The sequence below is a fragment of the Haplochromis burtoni genome, unplaced genomic scaffold (genome assembly GCF_018398535.1).
Source record: "Haplochromis burtoni strain Fernald_Lab_line unplaced genomic scaffold, NCSU_Asbu1 Contig_2, whole genome shotgun sequence".
Lineage (NCBI taxonomy): Eukaryota > Metazoa > Chordata > Actinopteri > Cichliformes > Cichlidae > Haplochromis > Haplochromis burtoni.
In genome coordinates this window covers 6,531,842-6,553,378 of record NW_024582363.1, presented here as the reverse complement: position 1 = coordinate 6,553,378, position 21,537 = coordinate 6,531,842, and the positions used below count along the sequence as shown (strand labels likewise).

At 40.2% G+C, this 21,537-nt stretch overlaps 1 protein-coding gene across 2 annotated transcripts in view; it reads right to left on the bottom strand.

Annotated features, from left to right (window-relative positions):
- Positions 1-564: 564 nt before the first annotated feature.
- Positions 565-21,537, bottom strand: part of igdcc4 (immunoglobulin superfamily, DCC subclass, member 4) — a 63,057-nt gene continuing 42,084 nt past the window's right edge. For both annotated transcript variants that reach the window (XM_005912874.3, XM_042218711.1), the window contains exons 5-20: positions 15,730-15,864; positions 14,760-14,912; positions 12,986-13,396; positions 12,737-12,901; positions 12,173-12,310; positions 11,417-11,593; positions 10,083-10,295; positions 9,718-9,816; positions 9,378-9,564; positions 8,161-8,288; positions 5,555-5,725; positions 5,296-5,424; positions 4,033-4,135; positions 3,737-3,917; positions 3,381-3,509; positions 565-2,640 (exon numbers count right to left, since the gene is read on the bottom strand). In XM_005912874.3, the coding sequence (XP_005912936.1) occupies positions 2,122-2,640; positions 3,381-3,509; positions 3,737-3,917; positions 4,033-4,135; positions 5,296-5,424; positions 5,555-5,725; positions 8,161-8,288; positions 9,378-9,564; positions 9,718-9,816; positions 10,083-10,295; positions 11,417-11,593; positions 12,173-12,310; positions 12,737-12,901; positions 12,986-13,396; positions 14,760-14,912; positions 15,730-15,864 (3,038 nt within the window). In that variant the 3' untranslated portion in view covers positions 565-2,121. The remainder of the gene's footprint in view (positions 2,641-3,380; positions 3,510-3,736; positions 3,918-4,032; positions 4,136-5,295; positions 5,425-5,554; positions 5,726-8,160; positions 8,289-9,377; positions 9,565-9,717; positions 9,817-10,082; positions 10,296-11,416; positions 11,594-12,172; positions 12,311-12,736; positions 12,902-12,985; positions 13,397-14,759; positions 14,913-15,729; positions 15,865-21,537) is intronic.

The window sequence follows — 21,537 nt, the reverse complement described above, 5'->3', positions numbered from 1 at the left end:
AACGTTACACTGACAGACACAATCTATTAGAAATCTGAGAGGAAGCTGCAATGCACTAAAGAGACATAATTTCCAGTTTGACATAACACATACAGTCACTGCAGGACGATTATTCGTTCAAATATTAAATGCTGTAAAATCAGACAAGTTAAGAATAAGATCTCAAAAGGTGCTAGTTACATAAAACTACTTAAATCACACTGGAAACCGTCCTGAAAATAAATGAGGTAGTGCTGTTGATAAGAAGTAGGGATGCACCAGTCTCTACCCTCCTTGAACCGATGCTGACTCACTGCTTGTAATATGAACGTTTTAATTTTGAAAATGACTGATTGAATATATAAGGAACAATTTCAAAGATAAAAAAACCCCATTAAAAAATGGATCACATATAGTGCTGAACAAATTTATTCGATGACCTGTAATAAAAACAAGAAAACAGAAATATTTTAGAAGTCTGTTAAATACACATTGAAAACTAAATATATAATTTTTGTATTTTTATACCCAAATGTCGACCAGCTCACTGAACATCTCTGAGAAATCAGAAATTTATAAAGCATATTGTAACATCCAACCAATAAAACTATTTTTTTGTGTTCATGAAGGCTAGATAACTGTAATTTGGCTTTACTATTCTTCAGCTTTTTTTTTTTTTGTATAATAGTAAATTTGAAAATTCATTGCTAACAACAATATTTATAATTTAACATAAGAAATATGATTTCAATTAGAGATTGTACATACTGACCGTTACAGAAAAAGAAGATTTGGGTAGGTATCAGTACTGTTAGTTAGGTTCAGCAATGGCATAAACCACACTTTTGGCTGACTAATAAATTTGTTAAGCACTGTATATTTTTTCCTTCCTTTCTAGCTGATCTTGTTGATGTCTGTCAAAATCAATGCAAAGAGTTGTGGACATTTCGAGTCAGGCAGAATCAAGTCAAATACACTATATACTTTGAATTGTGGCAAGTATTTCATATTAAAAATACATTTACAGAGGGGAAAAAAGTATCTTGACACAATGGCACAGTATCTTGACAATAGTAGGGACAATGGTGCATCCCCATTTAGGAGCTAAAGAAAGGAGAGTGGTCTACAGATGTACAGTTGTAACACCTCCTCTAGTACTCCCATCAACACAAACCAATACCAAAATAAACATCTAAATACTATAATTCCATACATGACATATAAAAACCAAAAGAAAACATGTTTTACTTTTCAATTGTCCCTGGATTACAAAATCACACCACAGGGATATATGGCATTTTGGAAAAGAATACTTCACGTTCCACATCTGTATACTTCATATGTTTCCAATTGACATTTTTTGTACTTGGACTCAATGTAATATTTAGAAATATACAGAGGTTATAAATGCACCTAGAATAATTAGGCACCTGAGACCCCCACATTCCAGTCATGAAATGTATCTAAATGTGTGTTTACACATGACTGTTTGAATTTTACATGCAATATCGAGGAATTAGCGAGGTTTTTAGCTTTCTGTGTGTTTGTATGTGCGTGTATGTGTGTGTGTGTGTGTGGCTGTGGACCCTGAGACAGCAGGTGGCTGGAGAGAGGCACAGGTGTTCTGCACTTGCAGAGTGTGAAGATACTCTTTAAGGCTTATTCCTAAGTGCCACACTGAAGTAGCATCCACACTACCAAACCCAGGGAGACCCTGTGCTTCCAATCCATTCATCAGTGATGATAACCTGTCCAAGCACTCACTCACGGAAAATTCCTGGCCTTTTCTCATTCCTGAGTGGAACAGAGCCATTTACGACACAGTGAGAAATGCCTTCTCCAATTCATGTCCGTCTGCTTGGTTAAATCGTTTTCCTTCCTATGGATAGGAAAGACCCAGAGGAAACTGTGGTTGCAATGATAGAGAATGCATACCCATATACAGTACTCTACCACTAAAAATATACCGTATATGTTTACTCTATATACACAAGTATGAAACAATGGATTCAAAGTACCTATAAAACTTTGCAAGGAAGAGAAAGAAAGCTAATAATGAGGTGCATAAAAATAATCCTTGGGTTTTTTTTCCTGGGTACATAAAAGAAAATCCATATGGGGTTGATGCCCTGCATGCAGAGGCTATGGGCACAGATAACTGTGTGCTGCTGAGGTAGAGTGGACAAGTCCAGTGCTGACAAAGGGGGAAGGGGACAGGCCAGGAGAGATGGCTTTCCCTGCTGCAGATGGACAGTGTCTAGAGTCCCCATTTTCCAGACGCTCTGACCTCAGCACAATCTTAGGAGAATGGAAACCATTGGTTAGACCCATTTCCTGATGTGGTGCTGTGTCTGCAGTCAGCTGGTGTCCTGCATCTTCAATTTCCCCATTATAAGTAGCCACCAGCTTTACTGAGGGAAGATTTGAGGAGCTTTGGGATAGTGACAGTTTTTCTAGATGTTCCTCTTCTTCTTGCGAATTCGGCTGGCTCAAAGAGGAATACTTTTCCTCTGACAATGAGGGTCCCAAGGTGGTGTTAGAATCTGTGTTTTGATAGCCCTCCTCTTCTTTCTCCCTCCCTGTGTCCAAAAGCTCAGAATGAACAATGACTTCTGCCTCAACCTGGTTACTGCACATGGATGTACTCAAATTATCTTCTTCCTGCAATGAAACAGTGTCACTGTTACATGAGATTTTCTTTTTATTAGTTTATCACCCCGAACAAATGAATTCTCTGACAGTTCCTCATTTGTTCATTTACCCACAATGCCTGTGCTAATGTAGGATGTTACTTTTCTTAGCATACCCAGCTAACTAGCTTCATCAGCTAAAAACAAAGTACTTAACTAACTACATTTAATAAACAAATTATTAATGTTGGAATTAACTAGCGCTGAGATTAAATGCAAAAAATATGCTTTTTCCCCTCTTTTTTATAGCTCAAAGAGGTGAATATGCTGCCCTTTAACTGGTGATGTGCAACTTGGGACAAAGCCTTTGAAAACAATATTTTACTTTATAAAAACAATATTATCTACTGTGTAAAGCCATCCAATGCACATTAAAGTCCTCATTTAGAGACTGGATGCATTAAAAAGTCAATTGTCGCAGCTAAATTTAGCTTAATTAGCCTGATGTTTATGATAGCATCTGGCAGTGAAAATAATGATTTCAGGTGGTAAAATCAATCACCAGTCACAAATTTTGTTAACCTCATTCTGAAATGTATTATTCGTTGATTTAAAAGTTTAATAGGGTGTAAGCATGAAAGATTTAGCAACATGTGACGTGCGGCTGGGTTTACTAAACTGTGAATTAGAAATACAGTTGGAGAAAGTCTTTGAGAGAACAGTTGTTGCCTAATATAGACAATGTAAGTCATATTTTGTTCAATAAATTACCATGCCATTATCAGTGATTAGCATGTTGAGAGCTCCATTCACGAGTGTTGGAGAATCTTCTATTAGGGTGTCTTTGTATCTTGTGATTCTGTTGGCCCAGTTATGGCTTACAGAGCCGTTCCAGGCAGCCTATAAAATGAACAACATAGTTGAAACACCAGAATCAGTATTTTCCCTCAACAAAATGTGAGAGTTATAAAGAAAAAAAATGAAAAAAGGGGAAAGTTTCTATATATACAACACATAGAGAGAAAATATCCAATGCCCATCTAAAAATAAACTTTCCCCTTTAAGATGTAGACCTTGAGTTCAGGTGCAGGGGCATCACCTTCCCCATTCAATGGATTATCACTTGCCATCAGACTCTGCTCTTCTGAGGCCTCTGCTGGCGGTTGACCAGACTCTTGGCTACCTGCCGGCATCAATGTCTCCAACTCATAGCTGTTGCTGCACTCTGGTATGTTGGAGGGAATGGGGCAGCCTCCTCTCTTATACTGAGGTATCACAGCTGTAGAGTCCAGAGCCCCAGATAGCTCCCTATTTAGAGCAAACATTAACACACAGATACATTCTATTTTATGTGTCCTTTTGTTCATAAGCAGTAAAACTAGTAAGCCACTGTATGAGTGCTAAAACTCTAGAGTAATCATACCTGGATTTGCTGTTACGAAAGCTGAAACACATGCAAAGGAGGATGCATATCAGTCCTAGGCACACACCCACTATAATGCCTGTCACTGCATGGATGTCCAGCTCTGTTAAAAATTGAGATAACATGGAAAAAGAAAAAAAATCTATTAGTATAAACAACAGGGCTTTTTTGCTCTTCCAGATATACTGACTATAACTTTTGATATTTGATCTGCTACCTGAGATTCATGAATTGTACAAAAAAGCCAGTCTTAAAAATACTATTATTTGTAAAACTTGTGCAGGTCTGTTATATAAGGCCTGCTAAAATGCACTGATTTCTTCAGGTAAGTCAAGCTTATAGCAGCAAAGCGATGGGCAACATTTAAGAGCAGACCTTCATTAAAATGAATTTATGCTGGGTGTTTTTGGCAGTTTAGATTAGAAGAGGAGAGGAAACAGATGGCAGGAGTTCTCTTTCCCAGCCGACTAGCTACCTGAGTCCCACTTCCACTGCTATCTGCAAACACTATTAAAGCCCATATGAACAAAAAAAAAACTGTTACTCTACCTTTTTTATTAGGACAATTGCCTGAAAAGAAAAAACAAAACAAAAAAGCATTTTGCTGCTTCTAGCACTGATAAAAATATTCCAGATAGCATGTCCTCAGCATAACTCCTAACTCTTGCTTTAATCCTTAATAGTTCTTGGGGAAGTTAATGGCTCTGTGTTTAACGAAAAGCAGGGCATTTAATAATTACGAAAGCTAAAATGCTGACTGATGGAATTAAAAAGTATGTAGTGAGACTGCAAGCCTAATCACAAATTGACATGAGAGTAAAGAAAGTACATTCATAGCAAATTCTGTTATGTACACAAAGCAGTAATTGAAAATTAACCCTGGGGTCACTGATGAAGCCACCCTTTGATATCTGACATTTTAATATATTTAAGATGCAGACTAGGAGAAGAGAAATAACAAGCTTATGGAAAGCTAGTCTTTCTCTGCCAGCTGAGACAAATTACTTACTTTAATTAGAAGGACTATGTGCATATACAGGAAGTGTGAGACTATCTTTAAGAGTGTATGTGTGCTTGTAACACAGCGAGAAAGATTAGAAAACAAAACAGAGGAAACCGGTATGCGACAATGAAAAACACCCACAGAAATGCCCAGAACTTCTGCTTTCCCACAGGACTATATAAAACGACATTAAATCTTTTACAGTAACAGTGCAAAACTGCAGTTTTATATAACCCATATAACCTCTGCTTGACACATACCTTGATGGCTTGTGTGAACTTCCTTTATAGGTGAGTAAGGCCCTGGCCCCACCTCAGTAGATGCCCCCACCTTAAAAAAATATCGAGTGCCACTGGCCAATCCCTGGACCTCTACACTGGTAATACTCCCTGTGAGAGAGAAAACAAATCTTAAAATAGGCAAAATAATGTGTATCATAGAGAGAGCAAATATTACTGTAAATATAAAAATAAAATATTCATTTAATGCTGTTTAAGTGTTGTGAAAAGAAACACCCACCATCCTGGGAGACGTTCTTCCATAAATGCTCTGGCTCACTGAGGTTGCCACTGTACAAAATCCAGTAGCTGATGATGATACCATTAGGCTCCAGTGGAGGGTGCCAGCTCACCAGCACCGACGAGGAGTCCAGCGTAGTCAGCTGAAGCTCCTCGGGAGGTGTGGAAGGCCCTGAAGGGGAAGGGAGGGTCAGGTCAGTAATTAGAGCCCAGAAATGAGGCCTCACAGCTGGAGAATGTATATTGTCATTGTGGGGGATTTGATATTTGTGTGACAACCATCTGTGTCCTCATGTCCCTACCACCTGGGTACAGGAGAGAGGGACGTGCAGGGCAATAGGAGAAAGGACAAGGGGCCCAGGTGATCACACACAGTAGTGGAGAGCATGATGGGGTTACTGGTGTCAATGTTATTATTAAAAGTGGCCCACTCAGCACTTATCACTCACATCTGGGAGAGAAGTTGTTGGCCAGAGTGAGAGCTACTACTACACTTGGGTGTTTTATTAGAGCTGTCAGTCATTATCACCGCCTGCTTATTTCTATGTTTGCAAACCACTAGCCAGCCAACATGCTGATTTTTACATGAATGAGCACACACTCACTTGCATCCACAAACGCACACCTTCATACCCATAAGCTGCACCATCTGAGGATGAACTGCATACAATTACCTTGCTAGCTGGAGAAGAACATTGACACAATTTAATAAAACTGGCATAATAATCATAAGTTAATCCAACAAAAAGCTCAACTTTTATAAAGGGGTGTGTTGTTACAGTCATATGAAAAAAGTGCACAATTTTTCAGTTCTGTGTTTTTGTTTATCAGGACACAGAAAAAAAAAACATCTGGTCCTTAGCAGGTTCTAAAATTATTTAAACATGACCTGAAAGATGAACGACAACACGTAACATAATACACCAAGGCAATATCATCATTATGCTATAATGATCGGAGCATATATGTTTGTATGTTCCCCATCTCCTCCAAGATAGGTGGATCAGTCTTGATGAAACTTTGCATAAGCCTTCCCTAGGACATGTTATATACAAATATTTTAAACAAATACTGCAATTGTACATATTTGTACATTTGAAGGCTCAATAAAACACTAAATGGAATGTAATAATATATAATAGTATGGCACAATATAAACATATCGGCATCAAACAATAATGATCGTAGGGTATGTATGTTTGTTTGTATAGGTTTGCTAGCAGAAGCAGTGTGTGAGCTGCACCCTTGCTGCTAATCAAACACACTTGATTAGCAGCACCTGGTTGCTACTGATGATCAGTCAGCAAGTGTAAGTATAAAAGCAGGGGTTTTAGTAGTTTCCTACTAAGACAGTGCCTTTTGGAATATGTTTAAATCAAAAGGTTAAATCTTGCACATTTTCATTATGTTATTTTCTTTAGATGCAATTTTTTAAATTATTATTATTTAGAGGTAATTCTGAATATTTGTTGACTTTTGCTGCTTTAGCAAACAGTAAATAATGTCCAAAAAGGGTAAAAGAAAAATATGAACAGATTTCTGTTTATGCACAGCAAATAATGCACACCATTATATCTATAGAACACCAAACCGAGCATATCTTCACAAAACCTTTGTCAAATGTTAGGCCGTCTGCCAGCTAAAACTTGGCTGAAAAGGGACATCACAGGTCAATCTGCAAATCTACAACAGGATTGCAAAAACATAAGGTGCAGCAAGTTTCTGTTAAAGTCATGACCTCAATCAGATTGAAATGCTGTGGCAAGACCTTAAGCCGTGCATAAATATATTCTCACAAACCTTAAAGAACTGAAGCAACAGTGTAAAGAAGAATGGGCCAAAATTCCTCAGCAACAATGTGAGAGACTGATTAGTTTAAACAGTAAATAATTACTTCAAGTTACTTGAATTTATTGTTGCTAAAGGTGGTTTTAAACGTTACTGAACCATGGAGTGTACTTAGTTTATCATACACTGCTTCTGCATTTTGGCTGACATCATGTAGTATGTCATGTGTTGTTCATCTGAGGTTGTGTTTAAATCATTTTAAAGGGCTAGATTTTTGTTTTAAATTCTGCTCTCAAAAACCTTAGAAATGAATGAGAGTGAACTTCGTCTGCCACCTGTTAAAGGGTAGGAAGGAGATTTTATAACTCTATTTTGAGATGAATTTATTACGGAGGGCTTAAAATATACACAATTCCTTTTTTTTATTTGCCCACTTAAAAGAAAGAAAGAAATATTGTAGTTTCCTTGTCATGTACTCTCTATTTCTGCAGGAAACAGGGTCCCACACATCGATATGCATTTAAAAGCACATTTTCTCTTTTGGCTCAGAGTAGTTCTTCATGAGATGTTAAGGTTAAGTGACTTACTCAAGTGGACCGCAAACAATATGAAAGAAAGGATTTTTCATTTCTCTGCTTCACATACATGAAAGAAGACCTGATGGCTGGAGGATTCACTTGAAGTGCATATTTAATATGAGTTCTTGAACCAAATATGTGTCAAGAACCATCTACAGTAGATTTAGTGCTTGTTTTTTTTTTCATCAACAGCATACAGAAAACCAACTCTGAAATATCCAGGTTGAAGCTGAAAACTTACGGTCAGTGAGAGTGGATTCTTCCACAGTGCCGCTAAAGGGTCCTACCACATTTGCTCCATTAGACTGCACTGCCAGCTCATAGCGAGTGAAGGGTTTCAGTGCCCCAAGCAAAATCTCTTGTGCAGAGCTGGAATATACAAAGATGAGAGTCCTGAATGGGTAGTAGTATAGGTTATGTCGAAATCACATGGAAAAACACACATGTGCTGTCTTAAATGACAGTGGTCTTCTGCTACAACAGCAGAAGACCACACCAGGTGTCACTCCTGCCTAAGAAGAGGAAACTGAGGATATAATTTGCACAGTCTCACCAAAATTGGACAATAGAAGATTGGACATCTATTGTCTGGTGTGATGAGTTTTTATTTCTGCTGCAACAGAAGATGGTAGGGTCAAAATCTGAAGTAAACAAAAAGATAGTTTGACAATGTCGATAGTTCAGCCTGGCGGAGGCGTAATGGCTTCAATCTCATAGTCTACCCGAGTATTGTTGCAGATACTGTTTGTCAATTATTGACCTCAGTGTGCTCATCTTTCGATGGCTACTTCCAGCAGGATAACGTGCCATGCCACAAAGCTCAAATCATTCTGGTCCTGAACATAAGCTCGCTGTACTCAAATGGCCTTCATAGTTACCAACAGACAACCTTTGATATGTGATAGAATGAGAGAATCTCATCTCACATGTGCACCTGACAAATCTGCAGCAACGATGTGCTGCTATCATGTCAATATAGACGAAAACTTGTAGAAATACGTCTATATTATTTTTAATATGACATTTAATTATATACTCTGAAGACTGATAATGAAAATACACTGTCTGCTAGTGAATAGAAAACAGTTTCTTTTAAGAAATGAATCCAAGCTGCTCTTAGAGAAGAAAGCAAGCAAACAGGTGTTTTTAAAGCGGTTTTCAAGGGGAGAGGGTTAATCAGTTCAAATACCAAGAGTGTACAAAAAAAACACAGGAATCTGTAATTCTTAGGGCCAATTTCATTCTAACAATATTACATCTCTTGAGGTTATACGTTATTTCTAAAGATGTTTATCTGAGTATTAGAGTTCTTATTAAAGTCCTTTTTATAGTTACTAAGACCACTTTTAAATAGGCTTAGTCAAAGTGACTTTATCAGGATTTGCGCCATTCAGGTGCAATATCGCTTACATATTGCAAACATCATTGAATTTCACATGTGTAGCCTGGTATTCTGACCTGGTGTAATAGGAAACCATGGATGCGTTGGTGGTTCCTGCTGGGCTGCAGCGCACTGTGTAGTCGATGATGTGTACATTGTTGAACCGTGGTTTCTCCCATCGCAGCCAGATGGAAGTAGAGCTGTTGGCTGTGGCTTGGATATTGCTCGGGGGCAATGGAGGTGGTGGCCCAGGCGTTGTTGGTGCTTTAACATGGAAGTGAGCTTTACTTTCTTTGATTCTTGGAAAGTGTAATTTTTGTTTTCTTTTTCATCACACCATAGAGGTGATGAAGGTCAAGACATAAATGTGTTGCATTCATTTATTTGTACATGTACAGATTCAAAAAGAAGGCTTACGTGCATGAGGCTTTTCTGTCTTTCCCTTCCACACTGCAGCTGCTCCATCTGTCTGTTTATTGAATGCCCATAGCCTCACCTCAAACTGTCGGTCAGGGCCTGATACCAATATACAGGAACAGAAGGAGACACAATGATATTCCTATTATGCACAACTAGAGATCTCTAAGGATGGTGCATGCTAACAACAATGGGCATTTGTGGTGGTACCTGTAGCCAAATGCTCTAACGTGAATGATATTTTTCAAAGAAATGTTGAATTTGTTTTTTGTTTTTTACTTTTCATTTTACTTTTCTGCCAAGGACAGGGGTAAATAAAAAACCCAGCAGTCATCTGCCTTGAATCAAACATTCCAAAAACGTACCCAGCCCAGTGAGGAGATGATATCTAGCCTTCTTACGGAGCCTGATGGTGTGTGTCTGTGTTGTCCTTTCCCCATTGGCCGTCTCTTCAGCCTCGACTTCTCGACAGGACAGCTTGTAACCAGAGACCAACGTGTGATTGGGTGAGGGCTGCCATGTGACATTAAGTGTGTTCACACTGGCTCTAACTTTCAGCTCATTAGGAGCAAAGATCACTTGAAAAAACAAAAAATGAAAAAAAAAGGAATTAATTCCAGATACATGTATTATTTAAATGAACCATCAGACTTTCATGACAGCTATAATTTCATAAGATGCTTATAGTGCTGCTACCTGATATCCCATGAGTACAGTAGGCAGTTCATCTATTCTGTGTTTTATAGTATAGTGTGAAGTTATGTGAGTTCCAAAACCAGGAGAAAAGAGAGTGAAGGGTGTGCCCATGCATGGATCTAATTACTTAGAGTTGTTAATGTTGTGAGACATGTTACAGAGGGATTTTTCAGTCCAATATTATTTTTCAGGCATCTAATATTATCTATCTGGGACTGTTGTTGATGGCTTATTGGTGCGGCTCTCCAACACAGTCCCAGTTTCTTATTTAGCTCCATTGGAAAATAAATTTCCCATCATTGATCTAGATTATTTAGGTGTGATTTACTTGATTTTGGAGCTATTGTCTGTATTGAGATGTCTGTCCTCTCTCTATTATGATGGAATTAAATGGCTCAGCTTGAAAAATTCAGCAGCCTCGGCTCTTTCATGAAATGATGACCAAACTAAGAAAAAAAAAACTAAAAAAAAACCCAAAAAACATCCTTGTTGTGAGCAATTTTGTGCAAGAATTGTTTTGTGGTGAACTAAACCTGCCAATGATGTCAGAATGTGCAGAATTAAGCTTGCATCTATCTGTGATGAGAGGCTTGTGACAGTATGACAGGATATAAATATTTAATGGCATCGTCCTTTGCAAAGCTTCAGTGTTAGCTAACACAGTGGTAGGTGAGCTAGCACACTAGATATGACTTATATTGTATTTGAAGATGGTGTTAAAAGCAGTTAATATGACGATATCCTGACAGTTTGCCCTGAAAATCAACCCATCATTTTGTACTGATAGTGAGCCAGTTCAAATTGCACCAGAACAATCTGGATAAAGAGTTCTACTGGTAAGAGAAGAAATTAAAGATGAACTGTGCCTTCAAGAAGAAAGATGCAGTTTATTGCCTTACTTTAGGGAAGTTTATTTCAGTTTATTTTAATCATGTAGAAAATATTTAACATTTCACTTTAAACTATGTTTGTTAAGCAAACTATTATCTAATGTCTTTCTTACCCATGCTGTCATCGCTATCAATGGGAGGTGTCTTGTGCTGAACCCACTCGGAAGGAACCCCAAAGCCAATGGCAGTTCCAGCAGCTATTCTCAGTAGGTAAGTCTGGCTGGGTTGCAGCCCTCTCAGTGTAAAATGTGTCTCATTCCCCCCCACCTCCACGGAAAACACAGAATCCGCTGTGGGAACACATACCAATGATGTGAGCCATGAATAGAGCACGACTATTATAGGATTTTTAAGACTGATAAAGATATTTGATGATTAAAAAATATTCTTCTATGAGCAGACTGTTAGACATATAAAATGTAAAAGATCCCTTTATGTTCTATGGGATGTGGGCTCTATTTTTCATAAATATGATTAATATTACTCCTATTAAGTTGTTTTAATAATTATTTGAACTATTCTGCATTTAATAACTTACACACTAAAATAATTTACATTAATAACATGCTTTGTTTATTCTTACAAAGAATAAGAGGTGCGTCAAAGGTTTTCACATTTTGTTTTGGCAACTTACACTGTCATTCAAGAACTGAGTAAATGCAACTGAAAGAAACTTTAATGTATAAATCAGTGGAAAATGAAAAGTATTGAGAAACAAAAAGGCATTATATTAAAAGTCATTAAAGTGGCAAACAAGAAAGCAACAGAAATGTAAGAACATTAACCAAAGTGCTATTGGGCAACAGGTGCGACGAGTCAGCTGCTAGTATTTCTTGTTTTCTCTGTGCAGCTTATGTTAGGACACTTACGCTGATCTAAAATGCTGTACTCAATGCGGTAGTGGGTAACAACTCCACGACTCTGCTCTGAGGACAACGGATGCCACTTCACCTTGACGTCTGTGCGGGAAGTGCTAGCTATATACAGCTGAGGAGGGGCACTTGGCACTTCAAGAAGGAAAAAAAGAATAAAGTGAGATTTCTGACACATATAAGAAACCTATGCTATAGATGTGCATGGTTACTGGACAGAAGAAAAACACAAGTTGTCCAATTCATATTTTGTCAAACTTTAAGCATCACAAGATTTTTTTTTAATGTTTAAATGTGTACTGCATTTATGTGGCAATGGTATGGAAATTTGAATTGCACTTTGAATAACAGTTGAAAGGAAAATGCTCAATTGAGTTTACATACTACGTCTTTTTCAGTGATACCACTAATAGTAATGACTCATCAGCGCTTAAATGTCCTGAGTAGTTGCAAGGTTGACAAGCTTATAATATATCTTCTTTGAGTGACTGAAGCAACTCAGGCTGTTCTTACTTTACCTTTGCAGCTCTATTTTATCTCTATATCTGTGTGATTACTCACCATCCTCCAGCATCTCTACAGTGATAGGCAGAGACGGGCTGCTAGCACCCATGGGAGAGTAAGCCACCACAAATAATGTGTAGGTAGTATGGGGCAGAAGCTCTCTGAAGAGATATTCAGTGGTGTCATTGTTCATTGCAAATTCATATTCCCCGTTATCAGAGCCTGAAAGATGAAAACGTTCAAATCAAATGTAAGCATGCTTGCCATGTGGCCTCACATACACAGATTTGTGACACAGAGACAGACCTGCAGTGCTGTGGCAGTGCACCGAGTAGCCAATGATTTGATCTGAGTTGTACTCAGGTTTCTCCCAGCTGAGCAGGGCAGTTGTGCTGGAGTATGGTGTAGCAGAAAGGTGGCGAGGAGGGCTGGGCAGACCTTCCCTCACAATGACCGTCAGCCTGGCAGTCGCACAGGCTGTGCCAAGCCAGTTCTCTGCTATGCACTGGTAGTAGCCTGCATCTTCCAGAGCCAGCTGGTTAATTAGCAGGACTCCGGGGCTTTGGGTCTTTACTCGTCTGAATGACTTTATAGGCTGGCCATTCTTCAACCAGTGCAACACTGGAGGAGGTTCTCCAGAGCTGTTACACAAAAACCTGGCTGTGTTTCCCCGGGAGAGGGACACTGTCTCTGGGCCCTGAAGAATCACTGGGGGGGCTGGAGAATTAGAAGAAAAAGTCTGAGGTCATTCCATGTCAGTTCATGAAGTGGCTACCATCTGAACACCTCAGCTTTGCCTGAAAAAATTTAAAGATACACTTCGTAACCCTTTTAATCCCACCGGCGACAATTGTTGCCGTTTTAACCCCCCTATTACAATTGCACATATTGTGTGTAGTGCATGTAAAGTGCATGTAAAATGCATGCACTTATTTTGCAAGGAAAATTTTGGGATTAAGTGGGTTTTAATAGGAACTATGGAACATTTCAGGTCCCTTCTGTCAAGTATTTCAACAGATGTAGGTAGGCTTGTAGGCATTTTTATAGCCTTGTTTCCTTAAGAGGCTTTCTCTAAAAATGCTCATTTGGATTTGGTACATGTTGTCATACTTGAGGAAAAGCATACTTTAATGAAAATTCATAGAGCCAGAGTACCAGATCTTCACCATGAAAAAACTGGAGGGACCTAGCGCTTGTACTTTTTTCATGATAATGAGATTTTAATGTGGACCCTTAGAAAAAGAAGAGAAAACATCTAATAAAACATTTTTGAGAAAACTAATAACAGTAGGTGCATGGAATTTGCAAGAAGTGCATCTTTCAGTTTTATTATAGACATGTTTTTTAAAGTAACATGAAGCTATCACAACTCTAAGTTTTAGCCTACACCTCCCGAAATGCAATGCAGCAGTCTTTTTGCCTCCTTTACTTGCATTGTGAATGACATGTCTTACAAAACAATATACTGCTAATCCTACTACTACTACAACTACTATTAGTAATAATAATAATAATAATATTAATAATAACTACTTAATTATTGTCAAAAAATGAGAAGAAGCATGAACCAGAGAGTGAAGAACTTCCTGTACCAAAAATCAAACCGAATGTCAGTTTATAGATATTCACCAGCAAGTGAGAAGGCCAGACACATTTATGTTAAATGTTTCAAGCCAAAGTTAAAATTGCTAAGTAAAACACATTTTCAATTTAAAATCAAAATGAGCTTTGCTAGTTTTGGTTTTTAATAGTCCATCTTTAATATAATATATTAATTTATCTAATTTAACAGACACCAGCTAGGCATGCCCATCTTTTTAAAAGAGCTCTTTGACATTAACATTAGCAGTTAGATGAACAATTCCATAACGGAGTGTGTTATATTTATTGAAGATTTAAGAGACTGTGGTTTATGTATGATTCCTTATTTTCTTTCTCCTCCTCCTGATTAATGAACAGAGGTCTATGTGAAAGCCAGTGCTCCTTCAGAAATGCCTTAAATTGAGAACCAACCTTTTGACATTGGTGTCTCCATGAAAAAGCTTTAATCTTAATATAGAGAACATAACACAACTCCTACCGGGTACTTGCAGCTCAGCAGCAGCAATGACAAACTCTCTGGTCCTGGGCTTGTTGGCTCGGCAGACATAGACACCAGCATGGTGACGCCTTGTGTCTCTAATCACCAGGTTTGTTGCAAGGACGACCACATCAGTAGACATGGGCTTTCCGTCTGATCAAAGAAGAAAGCAAGAGAGAACAAAGGAGATCGTGCTGATGGGAGAAAAAGGACACTGGCCTTGAGAAAAATTGAGCTCATTTGGGAGGCTTTCAGTTGCCTGAGAAACAGCACAAAAGACAGAGATGTTGCTTTGAGCATGGAGGGATTTGACCTGTAATCACAAAAACTGACCAACAGGTGGCTCTGTGACTTTTCAGTCTGGGATCACTGAGCTCTCTGCATTGGCACACTCCTAGGCTCTGTGTGAAATCATTCCCTATTCACTATATAGACCCTTATTTACTTTGTCCGCCATTTTGAGGAGGATTTATGGCCACCAACTAAAAAATACGAGGTGAAAAAGAAATGGTCAGTATTTAAGCTCCAACGGCCACGTTGCAAATGATAACCAGAATGACCAATGCATATATAGTCTTCTAAGAATTGATTCTAACAATGATTCTTTGCGAATTCAAATGTTGCTGAGTCACAGGATGTGAAAGGATTTTTTCCCCATTAACATTTCATGTGTGTGTATGGATGGGTGTGGACAAATGGTGGAGGTGTGAATGAATTGATGTGACAAATCACCCTATGTAAAGCATGACTCAATGCAGGATAAAGCAGTTGAAAAGAGACAGCTAATATCAACTTTACACCTGCAGCTACTGCAAATCTGATCCTCACTTGCTGATGTTTGTTCTTTGCGTGTGTTTGGCAGATAAACGGCGAGTGAGGCACTGATAATGACAGACAGATGCAGTAGAGTACAAAAACAATAGGCTAAGAGGCACAGAGAGAAAAGTGTAAGATAATTTGCCAGTATTACCTTGTCTGCTCCAGGACACCAGTGGTTTCGGCTGGCCTTGAGCCATACACTCCATCACGGCAGGATGTCCAAGCACAACTGAAGCATTCTGAGGTGGTGCCACAATCACAACTCTGTTCAGGGCTTCGGTCGAGCCTATGTCAGCGAAAGAAACGTAAGCTTTGGCAGTCTGGACCAGTAAATATCACATTAGACAGTGGTGAACCCATTGATCCTGATCTCGCTCTTCAGGGTTGCTGCCAAGATTTACAGCTCTGTTAGCAATTCAAATACACACTTTTTAAACCAAGTAGCTGTCACAGAAGTTTTGCATCAGTCAGATTTGCATATATACAAATAAAATCATTATCAAGTATTTAGAAAAATTGTGTTCTGTATTTCATTTAAATCCTACCCTGCCTTCAGGCTAAACTGCAGAGAGGTTTGAAGCTGTATTGCATTGAAACGGCTTGATGCATTCTCAATCATCCAGGTAAGGAAAATCTCCAAAGGTTGATTCTGTTCATCTGGATGTTTCTCCCACTGAAAATGCTACGTCCAGATGAACAGAATCAACCTTTAGAGGCTTGCATTGAAACATTTGAGTCCTCCAGACTCATTAAAATGGTGGATGTAGATATGACCAGAAAGTGTTTGACATTAAGCATTTGTTAGGATGGACACTGGAATGTTATTATTTACATGGAGCAATGTGAACCTTCACTAACAGATTTTGGACATACACCAGAAATCAAGCCTACACAGAATGCTTGACTGAGGGGAGAACATAAGTGATGCTTCTACAAACCAATTTCTGAAAAGGTTGGGCGCAAATCTCATAAACCCGCATTTAATTCCCAAAAGCACATAAAAACATATTGAATGATAAAACAGAGGCGGTTTCTTACTTTATGAAATATATTTGTAGAGCTCATTTGCTTTGCAACAGATCGGTAATGCGATTGGGTATAAAAAGAACATCTTGGGAGAGGAAAATTCTCCCAGAACTAAAGATGGCAGACATTCAGCAATCTGCGAAAATCTTTCTATGAATTATGGAACAATTTCAGAATTATGGTTCTCAGGGTAAAATTCTTAAGACTCATGCCTTATTATTTACAGCATATAATATCATCATAAAAAGAATCTGAAGAAATATCTAGGACGAGGCAAAAAAGGAATACTGGTTGCCCATGATCTTCGGGCCCTGAGGGGGCATTCCATTAAAAACAGACATGATTCTCTTATGGCCTCACACCCACATTTTCTAAACTAGAGGAGAGTGACAATCCAGCATCTTATCAATGCTCTGTTCAGAAGCCTGCCTGTCTGCTGGCATGATGGTGCATCACTGCCAAAGGAACTGGAAGTTTGCACATGTAGAAAGGCACCATCTGTGCTGAAAGGTGTGGTTTTTCTAGCAACATAATCAGACAATAATAAACCACATTCCTCTCCCAGAAGTCCAGTAACTGGTCTCCTCAGTTACCAGATGTTTATGGGCTGTGGTTAAAAGAAGAGGAGATGCTACACAATGATAAAGATGACCCTCTCCCAACTTTTTTGACATGTGTTGCTCGTGTTTATTCTACAAATCTGGTGAAAAAAAAAAAAAAAAAAAAAAAAAAAAAGTATATATATATATATATATATATATATATATATATATATATATATATATATATATATATATATATATTAATATATTAATAAAAATTAAGTTTTATAAAATCACCCAGCAGCCCTGCGGCGCGGTTTAATCTTCAAGCTGGTTCGTACCAGAGCCTGGGAGCTTGAGTTGTCTGCGCAGTATCTTAGACGTTCAGATGGCTCTTCTGGAGAGATCTCCGATGTTATTCCCGGGATCTGTGGAGCCACTCCTAGCTTGGGAGTCACCGCACCTAGTGCTCCGATTACCACGGGGACCACCGTTACCTTCACCCTCCACATCCTCTCGAGCTCTTCTCTGAGCCCTTGGTATTTCTCCAGCTTCTCGTGTTCCTTCTTCCTGATATTGCTGTCATTCGGAACCGCTACATCGATCACTACGGCCGTCTTCTTCTGTTTGCTCCACCACTAGCCGTTGTTACACTTTTGTCCGTCTGTATCTGGAAGTCCCACAGGATCTTAGCTCGGTCATTCTCCACCACCCTTGGGGGCATCTCCCATTTTGACCTCGGGACTTCCAGGTTATACTCGGCACAGATGTTCCTGTACACTATGCCGGCCACTTGGTTGTGGCGTTCCATGTATGCCTTGCCTGCTAGCATCTTGCACCCTGCTGTTATGTGCTGGATTGTCTCTGGGGCATCTTTACACAGCCTGCACCTGGGGTCTTGCCTGGTGTGATAGACCCCAGCCTCTATGGATCTTGTACTCAGAGCTTGTTCTTGTGCTGCCATGATTAGTGCCTCTGTGCTGTCTTTCAGTCCAGCTTTGTCCAGCCACTGGTAGGATTTCTGGATATCAGCCACCTCCTCTATCTGCCGGTGGTACATACCGTGCAGGGGCCTGTCCTTCCATGATGGTTCCTCGTCTCCCTCCTCTTTCTTGGGTTTCTGCTGCCTGAGGTATTCACTGAGCACTCGGTCAGTTGGGGCCATCTTCCCAATGTATTCTTGGATGTTCGTTGTCTCATCCTGGACTGTGGTGCTGACACTCACCAGTCCCCGGCCCCCTTCCTTCCGCTTAGCGTACAGCCTCAGGGTGCTGGACTTGGGGTGAAACCCTCCATGCATGGTAAGGAGCTTTCTTGTCTTTATGTCAGTGGCTTCTATCTCCTCCTTTGGCCAGCCTATTACCCCAGCAGGGTACCTGATCACGGGCAGGGCGTACGTGTTGATGGCCCGGATCTTGTTCTTACCATTCAGCTGACTCCTCAGGACTTGCCTGACCCTCTGCAGGTACTTGGTGGTTGCAGCCTTTCTAGCGGCCTCTTCATGGTTCCCATTTGCCTGCGGGATCCCCAGGTACTTGTAACTGTCCTCTATGTCTGCAATGTTGCCTTCTGGTAGTTCAATCCCCTCAGTTCTGACTACCTTCCCTCTCTTTGTTACCATCCGACTACACTTCTCCAGTCCGAACGACATTCCAATGTCATTGCTGTATAGCCTGGTAGTGTGGATCAGTGAATCGATGTCTCGTTCACTCTTGGCATACAGCTTGATGTCATCCATGTACAGGAGGTGGCTGACAACTGCTCCGTTCCGTAGTCGGTATCCGTAGCCAGTCTTGTTAATGATCTCACTGAGGGGGTTCAGGCCTATGCAGAACAGCAGTGGGGACAGAGCATCTCCTTGGTAGATCCCGCACTTGATGGTGACTTGTGCTATGGGCTTGGAGTTGGCCTCTAGTGTTGTACCCACATCCCCATTGAGTTCCTGATGAAGGCTCTTAGGGTCCCATTGATCTTGTACAATTCTAGGCATTCCAGTATCCAGCTGTGGGGCATTGAGTCATAGGCCTTCTTGTAATCAATCCAGGCAGTGCACAGGTTGGTCAGTCTGGTCTTGCAGTCTCGGCTGACTGTTCTGTCTACCAGTAGTTGGTGTTTTGCGCCTCTGGTATTCTTGCCAATTCCTTTCTGTGTCCCACTCATGTATTGACCCATGTGCCTGTTCATCTTAGCCGATATGATGCCTGACAGGAGCTTCCATGTAGTACTGAGGCAGGTTATTGGTCGGTAGTTGGAGGGGACCGGTCCCTTCTTGGGGTCCTTGGGGATCAGGACCGTCCGACCTTCGGTTAGCCATTCCGGGTGTCTCTCGTTAACTAGCAGCTGGTTCATTTGTGCTGCCAGACGCTCGTGGAGTGCAGTCAGCTTCTTTAGCCAGTAGGCGTGAACCATGTCGGGCCCTGGTGCTGTCCAACTCTTCATACTGGAGACCCTTTCTTGGATATCTGCCACTGTGATGGTTACTGGACCCTGTTCAGGGAGGTCGCTGTGGTCTGCCCTCAGATCCACTAGCCACTGAGCATTGCCGTTATGGGTTGCGTCCTTCTCCCATATGCTCTTCCAGTATTGCTCCGTCTCCAGCCTTGGTGGTGCTGTTCTCTTATTATTGTTCCCTTGCCACTGAGAGTACACCTTTGCTGGTTCTGTGGAGAACAGCTGGTTTATTCTCCTGCCTTCTATCTCTCTGGTGTACCTCCTCAAGCGGCTGGCTAAGGCTGTGAGTCTTTGCTTGGCAGTTTCCAAGGCCTCAGGTATGGACAGCTTGCTGTATTTCTTATGCACCTTCTTTGTCGCACCTTTCTGCAACTCCGTTAGTTGGCTAACCTCCCTCCGTGCTACTTTGATCTTGCCCTCTAGCCTCCTTCTCCATGGAGGGTACTGCCCCTTGTGGCTGTTCAACTTGTAGCCAAGCATCTCACTGATCACTGCTGCCGTATTGTAGATCAGCTTGTTAGTGTCGGTAATCGTGGTTGTAGGTATTGCCCGTAGTGCTGCATTAACATCATCTAGCAGACCTTCTGAGGGTACTTCACGTAATCTTGGTAACCGGCTACGGGGGATCCAGGTTTCAAGCTTGGCCATGATCCTATTTTTCAGGTCAGTTCCTCTCGCACTCAACGATCCTTCTCCTATCGCACTTGGGGCTATGTACCCAATCTCGGGTGGGGGTGATGATATCACTGAGCTACTAGTTGTTTCGCCGTCATTGTGGATGTTGGGTATCGAAGAATCCATAGGTCCGTCATCCTATTCATGTAGCCCCTTCCGCCGGGGTTACTTGCGTAGTAGCATTCCAACAACGCCCTGTTTTCATCTCTTGCCCACCGATGCCTTCTTGTTCCAGTAGCCCACTTTTCGTCAGGGTGCCCTGGTTCCTCAACACCTGACGCGGACCTTGTTGATCCGGGCGACGTCCGAGCCGGCATGCCTTCATATTTATCTGTCTCGCTCATGTCTGCGGTAGGCTCGCTTAGCATAGGGGGTCTAGCCTTAGGACCCTTACTGGATACAGACGCCCCAGGCAGGAATCTAACCACTACGCTATCCAGGCTGCTATATATATATATATATATATATATATATATATATATATATATATATATATATATATTATATATATATATATATAAATTTTCTTAAATGGTACATACTCTCAGTTTAAGCATTTAATGTGTTTTCTACATTATTATGTGAATAAAATATGGCTTTATAAAATTTGTAAATCATTGCATTCTGTTCTTTTATTTACATTTTACACAACACCCAAACTTGTTAGGAATTGGGTTTGTAAACGATAAAGAGACTTACTATCCAAAGAAAAAGGAGAACACACAGTAAATGGGTCAGGCAATAGGATGGTTAAACTCACAGACCTAAGATATACCCATCTTCACCTTAACAGACCTTTACGTTATTATTCAAAGTGTATTGTCTATGGGTTGAAGAGACACAAATTGCTTCAATGTTTTTGCTCAAGGTACATCTGATGTGAGTTGGCCTTTCCACTCACTCACTCACTCACTCATCAGCTGCTCATAATGGTAATGTTCAGGACAGATGCCTTCCATTCTGCAAACACATTATAAATTAATAATCAGGACTACAAGGTTATGCCTTGGTTATCCTTAAAGCTTAAGTGGGTCATATTGCTTTTGTAAGGACTGCACTGGATGGTGTACCTTCATATAGGGCCTGTGTGGGTGCGGTAAAAAAAAAAAAAATAAAGACTGTAAAGAAAATAGAGGAAACTAGAAATTGTTGGTTTAAAGCAGCTAAATGTCCTCTATCCTCTTTGTGAATTAAGTATATGAAGTGATGACCTCAATATCAAGCTGTAAAAACTCCATTATGGGTGTTGAACTGTTCTATTCATA